This window comes from Fusarium graminearum, chromosome 4, assembly GCF_000240135.3.
Source record: "Fusarium graminearum PH-1 chromosome 4, whole genome shotgun sequence".
Lineage (NCBI taxonomy): Eukaryota > Fungi > Ascomycota > Sordariomycetes > Hypocreales > Nectriaceae > Fusarium > Fusarium graminearum.
The window spans coordinates 4,007,609-4,026,412 of NC_026477.1; the positions used below are offsets into that span (position 1 = coordinate 4,007,609).

Consider the following 18,804-nt stretch of genomic DNA (forward strand, 5'->3'; position numbering starts at 1 on the left):
CATATCTGTCACTTTTCATCCCTTCTTGATAAACAATCTTGGTTCTGTCATCTTTCCCTATCTCATACTCGTCACTCTTCACATCCTCTTATCATTATGCCTGCAACTACCAGCTGGAAGGCTCTCGCCGCTCTCCACCGTGAGAAGCAGGTTGAAGCGGTCCCCAAAGAATGGTTGATTCCTGAAGAGCAACTCGAAACGCTAAAGGAAGGCGATCGCTTGATAGAGTCCAAGGCCGTTCAGCGTTCTGGACTGCTGTCTACTAAAGAGATCGACATCACTGAGAGATTCACTGCTTCTGAATTACTTGGAAAGATTCACAGTCAGGAACTTACATCAGAGGAGGTTGTCGTCGCTTTCTCTAAGCGCGCTAGTCTCGCTCAACAATTGGTGCGTCGCGTCTACCCACCACACACGCATAATGACTAACATTTCCTAGACAGCTTGTCTGACTGAGATCTTCTTCGAAGAGGGTATTGAGAGAGCTAGACAGCTCGATAAGCAGTTGAAAGAGACTGGAAAGCTGGCAGGCCCTCTACATGGACTTCCCATCAGTCTCAAGGTAAGCAAAATCACTTGTCTTATGATACCAGTGCTGACAATCCAGGACTCATTTGTCGTGAAAGGTCATCATGCCACAGTTGGATATATCGAATTCCTTCGACAACCTATCCCCGATACAAACTCTGCACTAGTCGATCTACTTCTTGACGCAGGAGCAGTCCTGTACTGCAAGACCAATCTTCCCCAAACAATGATGGTACGTAAGATGCCTCCAGTGCTCAGCTCTTTCTAACACATCTTTCTAGACGGCAGACTCAGAGAACAATATCTTTGGCCGCGCTCTCAACCCTCACAGAACCACCCTAACAGCAGGCGGTTCCACAGGCGGTGAAGGTTCTCTTATCGGTTTCAGAGGCTCTCCACTGGGAGTAGGCAGTGATATCGCCGGCTCTATCCGCATCCCATCTCTCTGCTGCGGTATCTACGGCTTCAAGCCAACATCAGAACGCGTACCTTTTGACGGACAATCAGAATACCCGTTCCGTCGGCTTCATATGCCTGGCGTGGCACCAGTTGCTGGCCCAATGGCTAGCTCTGTGGAAGATCTGGAGTTGTTCATGAAGATCACCCTGGGTCAAAGACCTTGGAACTATGATCCCTCCGTGGCTGATATCCCTTGGCGAGATGTAAGCGGTGCTACGGAAAAGAAGTTGACTATCGGAGTCATGGCCGAAGACCCTGATTATCCCCTGAGTCCGCCCGTCAAGCGCTCTCTAGCAAAAGCTGCATCAGCCCTTGAAATTGCAGGTCATAAAGTCGTCCAGATCCCAGCCTCCCCCAAGCGCAACGCGGGACAAGGCGCAAGAATCGGCTTCCAGTACTTCACAATGGTCGGTCCTGATCCCGATACCATTTCTCGAGAATGTGGTGAGCCACTTGTTGCTTCAGTAGCTAGATTGGTCCATCCATTCTTTAACGGAGAGTTCCCCGTTCGCCCAGATCTCGAGATAGCCGATAAGCTGTTCAGCTTGAATGAGGTCAAGATGGAATATACCAAGGCTTGGCAAGAGGTTTGGCGCGACAATGGATTAGACGTTGTTCTTGCACCTGGAGCATCGTCGACAGCTGTTCCGCATGATACATATGGAAACCCAGTGTATACCTTGATGTGGAATGTTTTGGACGTAAGTAAACCTTGTGCGAAGGTCTAAAAAGCTTGTACTAACATTGTTTTAGTTCCCCGCTGGCATTGTTCCTTTCGGCACGTCCTCCAAGCTTGCCGATGCTGAAGCTATCAAGGCCACGACTCCCTTCGAACCAGACTGTAAGTATTCCCCCTTCCAAGGTTTCGTTACGTGTTACTAACGCTGCATAGATATCCCAGAAGAAACCGATGGTGCGCCCTGCGCGATCCAGATTGTGGCACCAAGGTTTAGAGATGAGGAGTGCTTACAGGCTATGCAAATAATTGATAGGGATATCAGACTTTCGCAGGCACATAAGCCATAGATAATGTTTTGGCATTGCGACGTCCTTATAGCATAAGGGACGAAATAAGTAGAATAGCTTATGCTAATAAGACTATAGTCCTTGGACTATTTATCTTTTTTACCCTAACACTTCCTCAACATCCTGGACGCTGGTCTGCTCTCCACCCTCTTGGTCCTATTCTCCAAGAGCCCTAGAACCACCATCTTGAACTGGTGCCCCAAATCATCCCACGAAAAATCAGGGTTCAAAACCTTGATGAATACGCGCATCGAAGAGACAGGTACCTTGAGAATGTCGCACACATCCTCGGCAGAAAGATCCTTCTCCATTGTAGAGATAAAAGCCGGAACAACAGAGCCCCCAAATTGCGAGAACTCTCCCTTAGTAACTGGAACCGGTGCGATGACTGCTTGGGAATTGTCCTCCTTTTCCGTGTCAGGTCCGTTTCCAGTGAGGACTAATTCGAGAAAGGCTTCGTCGAGGGGTTCAATGCCCCCATTCCTCGCTGCATCCGTGCCAACCTGCCAAGGTACCCTCATCTTCTCAGCATCGCCCAAAACCCTGTGGACGGTTTTATTTGTCTTGTTCTTTGTCGCCTGGTCTGTATTCTCTGAGACGTTTGCATTGATCAATTCGCGATAGGTTTGAATGTTCTGAACCTTGAGCCTCTCAGGCTCAACATGCCAGCGTGAGGCGATCTCCTTGTGCTTGTCAAGAAGGGCTTGGCAGTCCTTCTTTGCCTTATCCCAGTCCTTTCCCTCGCATGCTTCCGCAACTAAAGTCTTGAGTTCCTTGAACGCTGCGGAGCGCTTTGTGTACACGCTTGCATAAAGAATGTCTTCTGTTGAACGTCTCTCGCCACCCTTGGATAAATGCCTAAGATACGTTATCATCTTTGTAAATCCCGATGTCTGCTTCTGCAACTTGGTGGGGACATTTTCTAGCAGTCGTCCAGCAATAGCCGCGACATCTGAATCGTCGTTGGTGAACATCCTCTCAAACACGGTGATGATGGTGCGGCAATGCTCGAGTTGTATGTTTCGAAGCTTGCAGTACTGAAACATACTTTGACTCGCACTGGCCTTGATTTGAGCGGTGGTTTCCTTCTTGGTAACAAATCGTAGGATGATCTTGTCGAGGAGCTTTGCAAGGTTGTCGTGGAACTGCTCTCGTGGCCAGCCGGTGTAAGGATATAGCTCGACGACGTTCTCATACCATGCCCAATCGGTGTCAGAGGCAGGAATATCGTACGGTGAATCCAGACCAAAGAGTTGCCAAACCATACTCAAAGGCCTCACCCCAGAGCCGGCCATAGTCATCAGATTGCCAAACAAACCTCTCATCAGCCTCGTAACAGTGTCTTCCGCTGTGTCCAGTACGACAGGCACCGAGGTTCTCATCCCCGCTAGCTTCGACATAGCAGCCATGAGCAACGAACCCATCAACTGCCCAATCTCATGAGATCCAGCTGCGTGATTGAATTCTCGCGAAATCGTGGCCTGACTCAGGGTATCTCGCATAATGATTCGTAGTGCGGCGATGTGGGACTCATTGCACTTTTCCATCCAGCGCACAGTATACGGGCTCTCAAGATTGACGAACTCGTCCCAACATACCCATGCGAGCATGGAGCCTCCTGTTCCACGGTTCTTGTTGAGGCAAGGGAGCGCAAGTACGGGGTGATCTGGCCCAGCCTGGCTTCGAAGAGGGCCGTCATGATGGCTCTGGGACTGCTCCATGATGATGCCTGCGTCAAAGCCGTCAAGGTGGAGGATTCGATCGTCAAGGGCACAAACAGGCCTGTAGAAATGTTAGCTATATTGAAACACCGACATGGAGTACCATTTAACTTACTTGGCATCAATAGTAGAGCCCCGCAGATTACCCAAAAGCTCCTTGTATGGTATTGTCTCGATGTTGAGAAGCATAACACCCATGTCTTGGGCATGGTTCTCTAACAAATTCGTGAGGCTTTCAAAAGTCATTGACTTGGTGGCTTCGACGTTATTGCTAATTTGATTCTTTCGAACCAGCCTCTTCATATCATGTGTTCTCTTTGAAGTTGTCTGAGACGACATCATATTCGTCAAGCTCGATATCACCGTGGCCAAAGAATCCTGGGCATGCTTGCTGGTCTTTCGTAACTCACCCAGCATCCTGTTCTTTTTGACTACAGATTCCTTGTCGTTGATGTCGAATTCTGTGGTAAGGTACTCAGCGTATTTCTTTCGCATAGGGCCCATCAGTTTGTCGACCTTGGAAGAGAGTGTTTCGATGAGCTTCCTGGACAAACGCTGGAGGTCATTCTCGCTGAGAAGAGCCTGGAGCTGAGGGACTACCGCAGTGATATCGTCAAGCATGTTCTTGATCTCTTCGATAGTCATTCTCTTGAATAGATTTGGCAATTCATAAGTCTTGACAACCTGGGAAATATAGGGCAGAACAACGCTGTCGTCCTCGTCAAGGTTGAATAATCTCAAGATATTGCCTACCAATAGTGAAGATAGATTGGCTGTCTTGATGACGTCCGTGACGTCCGCTCCAAATTCCAGCTTGGAGGTATCTAGGACCTTTGGGTTTGCTAGACCGCGGTAGAAATAAAACTTGCCACCAGCGTGAGCCAGAATGAGTGACTGTGGTCCAGCCAATGCAGTGACCGCGTTGATGTTTGCTGCACTCAACGCGTCAGAGATCTCGTCGGTAGTCTCAAGGTTTTGCTTGGTTTTCAGCTGTACAATGAACAGTGCGTTGATTCGCAAATTGGGTGCCAGGTTTCGCGCATTGTCGGTCATCTTTTCATCGACGACAACAACCACGTTATCGAGCTGTTCGTAGTAGGCGCAAAGCGCCTTAAAATCGCTGAATGGGACATTTATTGGAGTTTTTCCAGTGGCCAGAAGTACTGGACCTTCCAGTCGAGAGCCGAAGATACAGGGAAGGACGACGGCAGACTTGTTGCTGTCTTCTTCGGTCGTGTTTTCTGAATGGACGAATTCAAGGCCAGTGCCGAATCGAATTATCTGCACGTCAGAGTAACTGACCAAATCAGGAAGAGTGTCGGGATTAGTAGTGATAATAGCGGTGCGCTTCTTCAAAGGTTCACCCTTGATCTCTACTGGAGTAGACTCTGGAACCACAATCTCGTCCGCCCCTGCTCGATATTAGTCATGTCACATGCTATCGCCCAAGCCATTCGCTTACTTTGGACAGGTTCCTCCTGGGCGGCAGTGATGGTGAGTTCGGCGCTGTAAATGGCTTCAGCGAAACAAGGGCTTTCGGTGTGCCGGCTTTCGACGGTCTTGGTTGGATCGACTGTGGCTCGAGGAAGTATAGAGCAGACTAGTGAGTCCCCATCGCGCTTTACTACTAGAGGACAGCAGAGAGTTGCGGTGCCGATGGTTGCCTTGTCCAAAGGAACTGGGACGATGTACAATGTCTGCAAAGGTTAGTTGGATGATAAGACATTGGTTTGCTACTGTAAGGTACCTTTTCCTCATGGTCCGCCACCATGAGTGCTGGGTGTGTCCCCAGAAACCTTGTGATCTGGGTGCCTCGAAACCCAGAAATGAAGACACAGATAGGCTCCTCTGTCAGCTTATCCTTGTCCAAGGTAGCGTAGTGGAGAAGGTCATTGCCATCAACGCGGTCACCGCTGTGTTTCAAACCCGGGATGATCTCGGAGCATATCCAACAAGAAGTGCTGCCCTTTTCGTCGGCGAAACACAAGTCGTAGTAAGTGGGATATCGTTCTGAAACTGCCAGGATAGAGATCTTGTTGTCTGATATGGGAATCTTGAACGTGGTGGAAGGAGCCTGCATGATCTGAAAGTCGCTGAATACACCTAGATTAATTTTGAAACCTTCCATTCGGCGAAGTAGTATCTCGCCCATCTGACCGAGGTCGACCGCATTATAGAAGAAGTCCTCGCTGTGACCCGAGATGGGGATCTCTTCAATTCCGTCTCTGGTGCGGCATAACAAGATACTTTCAGGGCTGAAAGGATGCGCCGACCCTGGAGGGAGGTCTCGAAGAATGTCGCGTATCTGACCCTTGGTGGTGGCCAAAGGGTCGAAGTAGGTCTTCCGTACCTTTTCCATGATGATGTGTTGGAGATGAAGAATCGATATGGATGGGGAATGGTTGGGTTATGTAGTAAGATTAGCAAGAGCTTATGTTATTGGTTGGACTTAAGGTTGGTTCAGTGACCTTAGGATTGGGAGGCTTAACTACCTATCTGGTACAGTGGTTCCTGCCCTGCCGCATGAGTCACAAAGAGTATGGGAGGCGCAAACAAGGCTTAGTGAATTTGGTGGTTGGTAAAATGAAGCAAAATATGCCTTCAGCTGCCCTGCAAGGCTTAGTGAATGGAATTAATATTGATGGACCAACATGCATTTGGAAGTCTCCGGATATGCCTTGCAAGAGCGGGGTGAGTCATTCAGATAGTGGATAATTACCCCAGTATCACAACAATTGACAATGACATGCAGACTTTGATATGATACGGTTTACTGTGGCTTACATTTTGGCGAATATTATATTTTGAGTTCTATCCTGCTCAAAGATCGATGGAGCCAACCTAGTGCAGAACATACTGGAGGTTCATCAACGATTCAATTAATCCTGGTTCAAGGCAGATTATTGAAAGGAGGCAGGGCTGATATGTATCTGCCAGGGTACCTTCACCCACATTTAGTTAGTAGTTCTCTCTTGCCACCCTAGTCTTGAGATATACAAACAACCAATTTAATAAATGTTATTGAATAAAGCTGGATTTAATACGCAAGGTAACGCATCGACTAACTGCGTACCTAGTTCATCATGCGCTGACAATAACCTATATTATCTCTCAACAATCAACTGCCCAGGTCCCCGCTCACAAAGACAACCAAGACGGCGGCATATCTATCCCTGTTAGTTAAACACTTGTAATTCAGAATATCTACGCACGCTGCTGTGGCTCCAAACACTTCTGCTCTTTTAGCGTTGGTCAAAAGGCCAACACTTGCTGAAAACAACACTGTGAAAAGAGCAATGAGACCAAGCTTCAAGTTGTCAGAGTTAATATTGTAAAGTATGACAATAGCTCCGATCAGAAGCACCGCGGCAAGGACGGTGCTAATGTATGAGATGAACGTCGAGATCTTTTTGCCCGATGCGTAAGCTATTGATGAGCCATTTGCAGTGCCACTCTCCTGAATATGTAGTCAGCGATGTCTATTTGCAAGAGAGGCAATTCTTACTTCGAACAAGTAACCGAAATTGTCTTGTACAAACATTGTCAATCTATCTGGTGGCTCTCGACTGTGCAATACTAGGAGATCGTCTGAGTCGTCATATAAGCTTGAACTATGGCCGCCGAGCATTGGGAAGGCCCCTGCCTCTCCTGGACGCCCATGGAAAAAGTTGGTTCGAAATGCTTTGAGTGTCTTTCTATCTGGCGGAGGTATTGTTGCCAGAGTACTCTCGAACATGAGCGCTTCTCCTAGCAAAGGGTCAGTCCAAGTTACATAGAAATGGACAACCATACTGTATTCTTTGAATGTGCTTTTTATATCTCGTAGAAGCTTTCTTCTTTCTGAATCTTCATCGTTTCTGTCCTTAAAGTCCTTCCAGTTCCTCAAGCTCTGCAATGATTCTCTACTTTCCCTATCTTGATCATCGAAAGCATCGAGCTTCGCCTCTAACTCTGCTAGCTCGCTTTGTAGATTGAGCAGGTTTCTGGCGGCTAGTCTGTTGAACCGCTTGAATATTGTTGATGTACCGTCTCTGTCGCTGGCAATGAAGTTCGCTAGGGATGGGAATCCGTCGATGTAATGTTTTCTGGGAGCATTGTTCATAGTCAACCGTTGATTCCAATCGTAAATATCAGCTTAATTTCAACAACGATGACTGTACTCTAAATGGATCCTATTACCTACCGGATATCGATATAGTACAATGGTGGTTAAAAAGCAGGCTGCACGGACAGCGATGACTTGTGCAGTCTCACGTGCCAGCTCATGCAGGACTGGAAAGCCTCGCAAAAAGCCTTGCAAAATGTCTCACACATGCAATGCTTTGATTGGTACCACCAACCAAGGTCACGGGCCGGCACGCAACATTGGGTAGTTGTAATTTCTCCCAATCTTGACATCGTACTCTCAAACATATCCACCAGTATCCAGCAAACCTCTCCAGTGTCAGGTTGAAAAAACTTTCTACCAATTCGATGCTTCCCAACTATTACGATCCGGACGACGACGTTCTGCCAAAAGGGTCCCCTCTACTTCAGCCAGTCCAGGTTCGAATTAAGCTTGAAACGCCTGATGGGCCGGCTGACGAGTTGGACCCCGAAGACTTGGTCAGTGGATATCTCCACCAAACAAATACTCGTACTATATACAAAGTGTTAGTCAACTGACACTAGTCGCGCAGGATAAACCATGGAGTCCAGCTCTCCTAGACCAAAAGAGACTGATTAGGAGGTTTTCTAATCGCTTGTACAAAAGAATGAGAATGGAGGATAAAGCTCGGGTGGACTGGGCACTTCTTCATCACATGAGTGGCAAAGACCCGGACATGACAAGTGCGGAAGCCAGGGAACCTCTACCATCAAATGATCCTGGATGGAGACCCCCTTCAAACTTACGACGTCCCAGGAAACGGCGAGTCCTTCCACTTGTTTTGCAAGACCCATTAGGTATTACTGTAAAGCTTGAGGCATGTGCTGATAGCGGGTCTGACGAGAACATCATCTCCTTAGAGGTAGCGAGACAGATGAAGCTTCAGATAAGACCCGAGGGAGCCAGGCAATTTGCACTCGCCAACGGAAAGGTTGTTGAAGCAGTAGGGTCGGTAAAATTAGACTGCGGATTCGCGGTCGGGACACCCTTACCTTCTGATACTGTCGCATGTCTTTTTTACGTTTTCAACACTTTGGCCGTTCCTTTGATCATGGGTATGGGCTTTCTGACTGAGACCAAGACATTGAGTGAACATACAGATCGACTTATTGAACAGGTCGTTTCTGAGATGCAAGCTCTCAAGGTTAACAGTGTTGGAAACACCAAATGTAGCGCCCCCTGTCGTCTCAATGATCTTGCTGGACATGCCGTCGTTGACACTGGTTCGGACTTGAACTTCGTGCATCCAAGGATTGTGGAAGAGGGCAAGTTCGTGATCGAGCCCGCTTCAGTTTATCTCGAGTTCGCTGACTGCAGTATCGGAACGACCTCCGGCGTCATCAATACTACTTTCTCTATCGGATGCGAAGATAAGCCAAAGCTGAATCGATCTCTAGCCGACCAACAGTTCTATATCTTAGACAATCTCAACACTGATATTCTGATCGGCCAGAACACTACTGAGGACTTACAAGTGATGACTTCGCTGCATGAGGCACTTGAGATAGTGTCAGCAGGCTCGGCAGTCAACATCATTCGATTAAAAGGGAATCTTGAACAGCGCATCAGAGACATCGGAAGGCACTTCCGGAATGTGATTTCCACGTCCAGTCAGCAAAAAGGTCAGCCAAATATTAACCGATTGTTGTTTCAGACGATTGACTTGAAATTGCCATAGATGACGACACTAACCAAGTGGGTTCTACTGAGCTACAAGCTCAGCGGGAAAATGCACAGATGGAAGAGGTATTTGAGAATGCCATTATACCACAGTTGCTATCCGCCATCTTACTGCCGAATTCCAATCAGGAATCAAATACATCTTCCCACCCACGCCATGCATACGCACCTTCAACAGCAGCTACTTATGATTCTACAGCGACTTCCATCGTCAATAGGATATCAGATACAGGGTCAACGCCTGGTTCATACTCATGTGCTGTCCCAGGGTGTAACGCTACGCCTTTTCAAAATCAGTACCTTCTCAATGCCCACATGGAAATACATCAATCCGCGAGGCCGTACGTTTGTTCTTTCCAAGGCTGTCCGAGAAGCGAAGTGGGAAAGGGTTATGAAACAATGATGGAAATGATTCGACACCAGTCGGCGCACGACTCGTCTGGACACATATGCCCCTTTTGCCCGGATCGCGAGCACAGATATCCGAGACCGGATAACTTACGACGGTAAGAGTCCCAATCAAGGTATATCACCATTGCTTTTATCACTCACTGATGGAAATGGCAGGCATATTCGTGTTCATCATCCTAATAAGGAGCGGGACGACCCCTTGCTTCGGGATGCTTTAGCTTCAGGAAAGCCCCCAAAGTCAAACAGAGGTCGTCGAAGAAAGACCCCCTTGTCATGTCAGGAAACTCCGTAGAGAGTTAAATCCCTTTTATATCCAGTCTTTATAAAATGGACACGTTGTTTATTGTAACGGACAAGAGTAGAAGCTTGAGAGTTTTACGTAGATTTGTCCAGATTTTCGAAAGAAGAGGAGGTAACAATTTAATTATGGCATAGACAGGGAACCAGTGTTCCTTTTCCGCCAACATCTTGGTGTGGTACACCGCCAACAATACGAATCATGCGTAACCTAAATCAGGGATTCTTATCGTCTTAGTCTACAAGTTTAACGTAAATATAAATATTTTAGTCGTTACTATTAGGACTATCCAGTGGCTATGACTTATTCAGATAAATTATTTTATAAATACTGAGATAAAAATAGTTTTACAAGTTCTTAGTCCATATGTATTAAAAGTAGTAGCGGCTACATAATACCACCATTGCTGAGATTAGACCTTTCTATCAATGTCCTCGTGCTCAGAGGTAGCAGGCATCTCACTAACAAATCCCTGCGACTTGATAGTGCTATCCCTAGTAACATCCGCAGCATCTCCGTCAAAGATAACAGCAATTTCTTCCAAAGCTTTGCCTTTGGTCTCAAGGAACCAGCCATATGCGATGAAGCTTTCCACAACCAGAACCGCAACGTAGACAATGTAGTATCTCCATCCAATATTTTCCAGGCCAACTGGGTTGACGTATTGGTTCACAAAGACAGCGCATTTTGTTGCCAGTACGTAAACACCCATTCCTTTGGCACGGATCGAGTATGGAAGAATCTCGACAGAGTATGCAACGGGAAGAGGAGAAAAGGCCATGCAGTAGAAGATTTCGTAGACGAAAATGAGGGCCATGACGGCAACACCCGCAGACTTGGCTTCTGTTTCTGCAAAACGTGCCGAGGCAATGGTCCATCCGGTAAAGACCAAGAGCATACCAATTGTGGAAATTCGGAAGAGCGGGCGGCGGCCGACGCGATCGACGAACATGGCGCTGGTTAGGGCGAGACCCCAGTTCCAGATGTTGATGAGGCCGTTGACGAGAGCCTGGGTTTTCTTATCCGTAATTCCGACCGTATCCATGACTCGGGAGAGATCTAGAGAGACACATTGTCAGCTGCGTTCCCTTTCCATGATGGTAGAGAGAAATACTCACAGTAAGAGATGAGTCCGTTGCCAGACCATTGAGACATCAGACCCATGCAGATGACAAGGAACATTCGATAGCGGTTACCTTTGGTGCTGACCATGGACTTCCAAGTTGTGTTACCGGATACTAATTGATGTCAGCAACACTATCGCCAAATGTTCGTCAATCTACTCACGTTTCTCTTGTTCGATAGCCGCCCGGATCTCCTCGTACTCCAACTCTACCAGCTCAGTTCGCACACCCTCTCCATGATATTGTGTAAGGGCCTCAAGGGCTTCGTCACCGCGGTCGTTCGAGATGAGCCATCGGGGTGACTCGGGAAGGAACCAGATAGTCGACAGTTGGATGATACTGGGAGCCATTTGTAGAAGAGAAGGTATTCTCCATGACCAAGTACTTGGGATGACTCGAGTTCCGTAGGTAATCCAAGCCGCTGCGATCGCACCTAGAAACCAACTAAATCCAGTCAGCTAGGAGTAAAAGAAACGCGATTTCGAGGTTGCTTACCAGGTGTTGCAGATAGCAGTGATTGTGACTCTGTCCCTCGGATGAGAGAGCTCACTGACCATACTCGGAGATGCAGTTGTTGCAAACGAGAGACCGAAACCCAAGATGAATCGACTAATGACGAACATGGCAAAGTTGACACTCTCACACTGGATGATAGCACCCGCAATCATGATGATGCTACCAACAGTGATTCCCCATCTTCTACCGAATTTATCGGCAACCCAAGGAGCAATAGGAGTGGAGCAAATACTTCCAAGAGCCATGATGGCGCTCATAAGTCCGAGCTGAGACCCTCGTGGGTTGTCAAAGAAGTCATCCCAGTACGAGACAGTCTGCAAGGAGTTCATCATACTTCCATCATATCCAGATGTTGCATAGGATACAACACAAGCTGGGAATAGTAAAAAGTAGAGCTGTCGTCGAGCTGCCGACTTGTACCAGCTCGGAGACTCCTTGGAGAGTTCGGAGATTCGCGAAGGTAGGAAGGCTGAGTCTGTGGTTCCCTGTTGGCGGGCTTGCTTGGAAAGCAAGTCTTGCCTGGGCGCCGGCAAACGGTTTCGAAGGAAGTTCATAGTACTGAAGAGGGACCAGAAGTGATGATGTTGAGATAGACAGGGGAGCGATGAAATCAGTATAGATGTACAGTCGCCTTATATATGTATTGGATACAATGAAAACCGGGAATCAATGTCTTGTTCTTCTTACCTGTACGTCGGGACAGCCTAAAATGAACCCTGTTAGCATAGGCGAACTTGTAGGCCATCCACCCCATGATTTCGATAGCGTTACAACTTTATGCGGGGTTTAACATTGTTTCTGGGGAACTCCGCATAGAGATCATGGAGAATACTCCATTTGTCGGGTCATGTAACGGTAAGTTTCCGGGGCGATTCGTGCGTGAAGTTTCTGCGAGGTCGGATAGAGAACAAGACTCGCGCTCTGCATCCTGCGGAGATGACACTATGAAGTGGACCAATCATATACGCTCGGGGGAGCTAAAAACTATCCCCTTCTGGTGTGTGACACAAGGTCAACTTTCGACCGGGTTAGGGGCAGCTAAAACCTTGCCCCGAACTCTCTTGATTGGACACGACGAGCTACAAGTAGGGGCAGCTAAATCACTCCCCCGAAACCATCATGTCATGACCACTTTTTCTCTCTATCCTCGGATATACGCATCCACAGCTTCCTCATGCGGTGATATTATTGGCATGATCATAAAATATGAAGAGTGGAACTGTTCCGAGCGCAGTTCGTGTCATGGGGTATTTAGAAGAAGGCGACCATCATGCCCAATCTCTTGTTTCCCACATCGCCTTTGTGTTCTAACCGTAAAGATTGAAAACAAAGATACTCTGAGACCATGAGTTCTGGAATTCTCAAGACTGACAATGAGCGCATTGTTGACGCGAATGGCGACGCCGTTCTGCTGCGAGGCGTAAGTCATCATGGCCTTGCTTGATCTGTACCCTATAACGACATCATCTAACCTTTAAATCGCAGACTGCGCTAGGCGGATGGATGCTCATGGAGAACTTCATGAACGGTTTCCCTGGACGCGAACACCAAATACGAGCCGCCCTTCTCAAGGTCCTCGGCCAAGAAAAGCACGACTTCTTTTTCGACAAGTTCCTCGAATACTTTTTTACCGACAAAGATGCCGAGTTCCTTGCTTCCCTCAAGTTCAACTGCCTCCGTCTTTGTCTCAACTACAGACATTTTGAAGATGACATGAACCCTTTTGTTATCAAGGAAGAGGGTTTCAAGCATGTTGACAGAGTCATCAACCTCGTAAGTCTTCCTACAGCCATCTTCTTCCAACCTTCATGACTAATTGTGTATTACTAGTGCGCCAAGTATGGCATATATACCATTCTCGATCTCCACGCGCTTCCTGGTGGCCAGAACCAGGATTGGCACTCCGACAACCCTACCGGATACGCTGCTTTTTGGGACCACAAGCACTTCCAAGACCGAGCCATTAACCTTTGGGAACACATCGCGCGTCGGTATAAAGGCAACCCTTGGGTCGCCGGTTATAACCCTATGAACGAGCCTGCCGATTCTGAATGGACGCGTCTACTGGCGTTCTATGATCGCATCGTGCCAGCAATCAGGAACATTGACCCTGACCACGTTCTGTTCTTGGAGGGCAACACGTAAGACCACCAAAGCCTGATACAATTGCTATATACTGACAATTACTTCACTACAGCTTCAGCATGGATTTTACAGGATTCGACAAAGTCTGGGAAAATTCCGTATATGCGATCCACGATTACTGCGGTTTCGGGTTCCCCAACCGTATCGGCCGATTCCAGGGTACACAAGAACAGGAAAGCTATATTCGAAGGATGTACGACAGAAAGGTCGAGTTCATGAAGAAGCATAACGTGCCTATCTGGAATGGTAAGGTATCCTACCACCAACTCCCAGTCATCGCTAACCGGTTTAGGTGAATTCGGGCCCATCTACGAACGAAAGGAATACAACCCGGATTGGGAGGTACAGAACGAAGAGCGATATAATATGCTTGACCGTCAAATGGCGATCTATACCTCAGAAAGCATCGGTAAGCCACCCGCCATTGACTCCTATGGGCATTGACTAACACTCACCTAGCTTGGTCGATTTGGTCATACAAGGACGTCAACGTCATGGGGATGACCTATGTCTCACCAGACTCCCCATGGCTGAAACTACTCGGGCCAATGATCAAGAAGAAGCGCGATCTTGCGGTCGATTCCTGGGCTTATGATGACGCACATCTTCAAGATGGTCTCTTCGGTCCCTTGCACAAGTGGTTCGAGGACAACGTCCCAGCCCAGTACTCCAAGAAGTACCCTTGGCAATGGCGCATGCACATGCATGTATTCCGCGGCATTCGTGGAATCACCCTTGCTGAGTACATGATACCTGAGTGGGCAGATTACTTCAAGGATAAGACGTTTGAAGAGCTGGATGAGCTCGCAGCAAGCTGGAAATATGAGAACTGCATACAGAGAGGCAGATTAAACGAGATATTGGAACTCTATGCACCTATGAAAGCTGACGATGAACGCTTGGAAGGCAAGGTCATTGAATCGGAGCAGAACTCAGGCGACGGTGCAATCTCTAAAGAGCAATCTGTTTCGGGAGTCGGTATTTTTGAGCTATCGCCTGAAGAAAAGGCAAAGGCTGAGCTCAAGAAGCAACAGCAACAGGGTCAACCTATACCGGTTGCAGCATAATTTGCCCTCATATTCAGTTTCAAATAGAATGTAGAGTAACAAAACATGTCAAATATTATCCTTCATAAATAAGAACCAGAATACTAACTATCGAAAGCATCCCGACTCATAGTACAAGTGAAATATTGTTTTCTGTGCTGATACATTACGACTTTATGGTATTGCTAACGTCGGCTCTGACAATAAAATCACCCAATCTTCCAGAGTTATTGGTTCAAAATTGCCATTACTATCTAGCCTCAGGGTAACAGAAACGCTGGTGCTTAGAGCATAAGAGACGAAATTAGTAGGACATATTATGCTACTAAAGCTATAGCTTTTAGGCTATTTATTTTTGTGCCCTGAGACTTAGGAGGTCAACTTTTCTGCTACCCAGTAGTCTAGCTAGCTCATCGTTCACCGTTTCCTAATTGCAATCTTTACCCCAAACTCCCAATCATATGCCACGTCTCGCTATTCTAGCTCGTCTCGCTCTGTCGAGGTTTTCCAGCACTTGAATGTGCCACTCGAATTGTGTCACGCTTTGGCTGAATCGCAAGAGGTTCCTCTTTCCGGTCTCAATGACTTCTTCCACGTCTATAGGTAGAAGCCCATGTAGAACTGGGATTATCGTCGATATCATCAAGATAATGGTCATGGTAAATGTTCTAGAAAAAGAAGTTTGGTCAGCAATCGTCGAAGCGAAGTCACACTTCATACTCACACCATGCCCGTTGGAAATAAACAGGTTAAAGCATTGACTGTTTCCACATCGAATACTTTTATGAAGCCCACGCATCCATCCAAGCAAGACTTGGATTTCTTTAGGACGGCATCTTTGGAAGGATGTGTCTCGAAATTATCGATGTTAAGAACGATGAACTCGATAAATGGTCGGTGAATGATATACTGTCCTGCGTAATATCTTCCCTTCAGTCGCAGGATGTTCCACGAGTTATTTCCAGTCGGTAGATCTCGAATACGCGCAGTTGGTGATTGAAGACTTGCAGGAGACTCCGTATCAGTTCCTGCCATAGAAACGTCTTGTGAGGAATTGGTTAGAAGAAACTCGGGCAGATTTCGATAAATGGCCGAATGATGTGACCATAGATCTTCCGAGATCCTGAGAAGCCAACACGCGTAATTCGATTGTCTTGTCCTGAACTGTTCCTTATCGTCATAGACTACGCTGTTGACTGTATTTAGGAAGCGTCTGATGGCCGAGTTTGTCGTTATCTGGAAAGCCACCAGTTCTTCCTGACTTCTTGTTGAATTCATTTCGGACGATTCTGGTGCTGAAGGTGAGACAGCATAATTCTGTGTTGTGAAAGCTGGATATGGGATTTTGTTTTCGGATCTTGCTATACCAGAGGGCGAGATAACTGATATTTCGGATATGAAATCACATTCATAGATGAAGGAGATCCAGTACAACCGCCGAAATGAGTCCGGGATGGGTTCGTTCTTTGCGTACGATCGAGCCATACTCTCACACTTGACAGCAGTTGCATGTGCCCAGTGAAAGGCTTCAGCTACTTGACCGCATGCGCCCATGAATATGCTAGAGGAGGATCAGGTATTGTTCATAAAGCTGAGACAACGACTCACCTTGCTAGCATGCTGCTTTGCGCAGCGGCGATTGACATGTCAGTGGAGATGTATCCCAACACAAGTCTCACTTTGTCCCACAGATGGTACATGAGTCGGGTTTGTGCTTCGACAGTGTCGTCGGAATTTGATGAAGGTCGACGATCTTCACCTTTCCCATCCAGCCGAATATTCGATCGGCCACTAGAACTTAGTAGAGCGAGGCAAAGAACGACGAGAAGCAGCCCGTACTGAGGCATCTCAACAACGCTGATCCGTTCATCGCCGTAGGCCTCTCTTCCTATCACAGCCTCGAAAATCTCGATCATATCGCTTTTCAATAAGAGCGGAAAGAAAATGTTGACGTCTGTAAAGTAAAGGTGAATTAGGCCACAAAGCCGCAATACCGTGTCATCTACCGAATTGTGAAATGATTCTGTGATCCTGTCAAAAAGATTCCATGAGCTAGGGGGGTGTGATCTTGTTGAAGGGTGAGAATTGTTCGGACGATGATGGAAAAAGACATCTGTTGCATCACAGTGGGCTTGGATGTCATGGCCGTCTTTGCTCGTCTCTGATAGAAGCTCCTGTACGAGACGCCATGAGAAGACATGATTGGCGTTTGCTGTATGTGATAAAGGTATCTGAACTTCAAACACAGGTTCTTGCGGCACGGTATTTCCTACATGCAAGGTGTCTGACTGTCGTTCGACTTGCTCGACCAAAGCCGGCTGTTCTGTACCCAAACCCCGAGATTCCCCAGGGTTCTGTCGAGCTGTCGAAGATGAGTTGGAAAGAATGCGATCTTCAAGGAGCTGCATTCGTTCTAGGAGAACTTGCGTGTTATAATCGATTTTTGGTTGTCTTGCATCGCGATACACACAATCGACGTTCTGCGTGGTGCAAAGCCCGCATTTGGGCTCAGCGGCATCGCAACGCGTTTTGCGCATACGGCAGTTGACGCATGCTTGTGTGACCCGTCGGCGATATGAGAACGAGTTGTATGACATATTCGTCCAATGTGAAGAAGTCTGAGGATTCAAGGTACCAAGCGCTATGAGTCTAAACCCTGGGTGGCGTTACATTTGATTAGTCTGGGTGGTGAAGCGTGGCAAAGTCCGAATCAAGTCTAGCAGGCTGTGTCAATAATGGCCAAGGTTACACGATATTTCTACCATGGATACAATAAATTGTTCTACAAGATCGGTTCCTCTATCCTAGTTCGTAACTCCGCCACTGACCGAGATGTACTGTCCTGTAATCCATCGTGCTTTCTCAGAGACCAGCAAAAGCACAGCATCAGCAATATCCTCCGGTGTACCAGCCCTATCAGCAGCTCTCGTGATGTCAATAGAAGGCTTCTGGAATTCCTCATACGGGTTGGAGTCGGTAGTGACTGGCCCTGGAGCGACAGAGTTGACGGTGATCTTCTTGCTTCTCCCCCACTAATAGCACACCCGTCGTCAGTCTTGTCATTCAATTGGTATCTTGGAAAGACTTACTTCTTTAGCCCACGACCATGTAAGGCTATCAATAGCTGCTTTGGAAGCACCGTAGATGGGAACACTGTCATCTCCCAACTTGGATGCTATGGAGCTAATGTTGACAATTCGACCGCCTGGTGGCATAACTGGCACAACAGCTTGAGCAACAAAGATTGGTCCTTTGACGTTCACGTCGAATGCTTGAGTGATATCGCTTTGGTTGGCCATCAGAGTCTCACCAAATACGCCCACACCTGCGTTATTCACTATCAATAGATTAGTATTACCGTGACATGCATTGGGGTAATTACATAGGTACCCAGGATATCGACATGATCAGCATTGAAGCCTTTCAGAGTCTCGTCCACCAAGTGCTGAGCTCCTTGCGGGGTTTCGATCGATCCTTGAATCACGATAGCTTTGCCTCCATCTGCTTTGATCTTGTCGGCCACGGCATGAGCTCGCTGTGTCGTGGAGTCATTAACGTAGTGAATGGTAACAGCTGCTCCGTTCCTCGCCAGAACAATAGCGATACCAGCACCAATGCCGTTTTCTCTGCCGGATCCGGTGACTATGGCGATTTTGCCTTGAAGAGAGAGTGTGTCGATGGCCATGATATCTGCTTGGTAGTA

The 18,804-nt window shown here is 47.4% G+C and overlaps 8 protein-coding genes across 8 annotated transcripts; 3 read left to right on the forward strand and 5 right to left on the reverse strand.

Annotated features, from left to right (window-relative positions):
- Positions 1-96: 96 nt before the first annotated feature.
- On the forward strand, positions 97-2,013 carry FGSG_07612 (uncharacterized protein; the record flags this gene model as incomplete). The annotated part of the gene is made up of 6 exons (XM_011329095.1): positions 97-390; positions 440-562; positions 608-760; positions 810-1,688; positions 1,741-1,828; positions 1,880-2,013. The coding sequence occupies 6 exons, from the start codon at positions 97-99 to the stop codon at positions 2,011-2,013; spliced, it is 1,671 nt and encodes a 556-aa protein (XP_011327397.1).
- Positions 2,014-2,117: 104 nt separating this feature from the next.
- Positions 2,118-6,093, reverse strand: FGSG_07613 (uncharacterized protein; the record flags this gene model as incomplete). The annotated part of the gene is made up of 4 exons (XM_011329096.1): positions 2,118-3,795; positions 3,850-5,146; positions 5,197-5,431; positions 5,482-6,093. The coding sequence occupies 4 exons, from the start codon at positions 6,091-6,093 to the stop codon at positions 2,118-2,120; spliced, it is 3,822 nt and encodes a 1,273-aa protein (XP_011327398.1).
- Positions 6,094-6,852: 759 nt separating this feature from the next.
- Positions 6,853-7,836, reverse strand: FGSG_07614 (uncharacterized protein; the record flags this gene model as incomplete). The annotated part of the gene is made up of 4 exons (XM_011329097.1): positions 6,853-6,901; positions 6,947-7,191; positions 7,240-7,481; positions 7,527-7,836. 4 exons carry the CDS (start codon positions 7,834-7,836, stop codon positions 6,853-6,855), a joined length of 846 nt encoding a protein of 281 aa, XP_011327399.1.
- Positions 7,837-8,035: 199 nt separating this feature from the next.
- FGSG_07615 (uncharacterized protein) lies at positions 8,036-10,190 on the forward strand (the record flags this gene model as incomplete). Its single annotated transcript, XM_011329098.1, has 6 exons — positions 8,036-8,103; positions 8,177-8,339; positions 8,414-9,503; positions 9,560-9,902; positions 9,985-10,067; positions 10,129-10,190. 6 exons carry the CDS (start codon positions 8,036-8,038, stop codon positions 10,188-10,190), a joined length of 1,809 nt encoding a protein of 602 aa, XP_011327400.1.
- A 492-nt stretch (positions 10,191-10,682) lies between these two features.
- Positions 10,683-12,464, reverse strand: FGSG_07616 (uncharacterized protein; the record flags this gene model as incomplete). The annotated part of the gene is made up of 4 exons (XM_011329099.1): positions 10,683-11,329; positions 11,389-11,508; positions 11,558-11,733; positions 11,890-12,464. 4 exons carry the CDS (start codon positions 12,462-12,464, stop codon positions 10,683-10,685), a joined length of 1,518 nt encoding a protein of 505 aa, XP_011327401.1.
- Positions 12,465-13,255: 791 nt separating this feature from the next.
- FGSG_07617 (uncharacterized protein) lies at positions 13,256-15,122 on the forward strand (the record flags this gene model as incomplete). Its single annotated transcript, XM_011329100.1, has 5 exons — positions 13,256-13,330; positions 13,396-13,683; positions 13,741-14,051; positions 14,108-14,301; positions 14,515-15,122. 5 exons carry the CDS (start codon positions 13,256-13,258, stop codon positions 15,120-15,122), a joined length of 1,476 nt encoding a protein of 491 aa, XP_011327402.1.
- A 436-nt stretch (positions 15,123-15,558) lies between these two features.
- Positions 15,559-17,698, reverse strand: FGSG_13172 (uncharacterized protein; the record flags this gene model as incomplete). Its single annotated transcript, XM_011329101.1, has 3 exons — positions 15,559-15,769; positions 15,826-16,662; positions 16,710-17,698. The coding sequence occupies 3 exons, from the start codon at positions 17,696-17,698 to the stop codon at positions 15,559-15,561; spliced, it is 2,037 nt and encodes a 678-aa protein (XP_011327403.1).
- A 113-nt stretch (positions 17,699-17,811) lies between these two features.
- On the reverse strand, positions 17,812-18,786 carry FGSG_13173 (uncharacterized protein; the record flags this gene model as incomplete). Its single annotated transcript, XM_011329102.1, has 4 exons — positions 17,812-17,817; positions 17,930-18,133; positions 18,191-18,426; positions 18,492-18,786. 4 exons carry the CDS (start codon positions 18,784-18,786, stop codon positions 17,812-17,814), a joined length of 741 nt encoding a protein of 246 aa, XP_011327404.1.
- Positions 18,787-18,804: the final 18 nt, after the last annotated feature.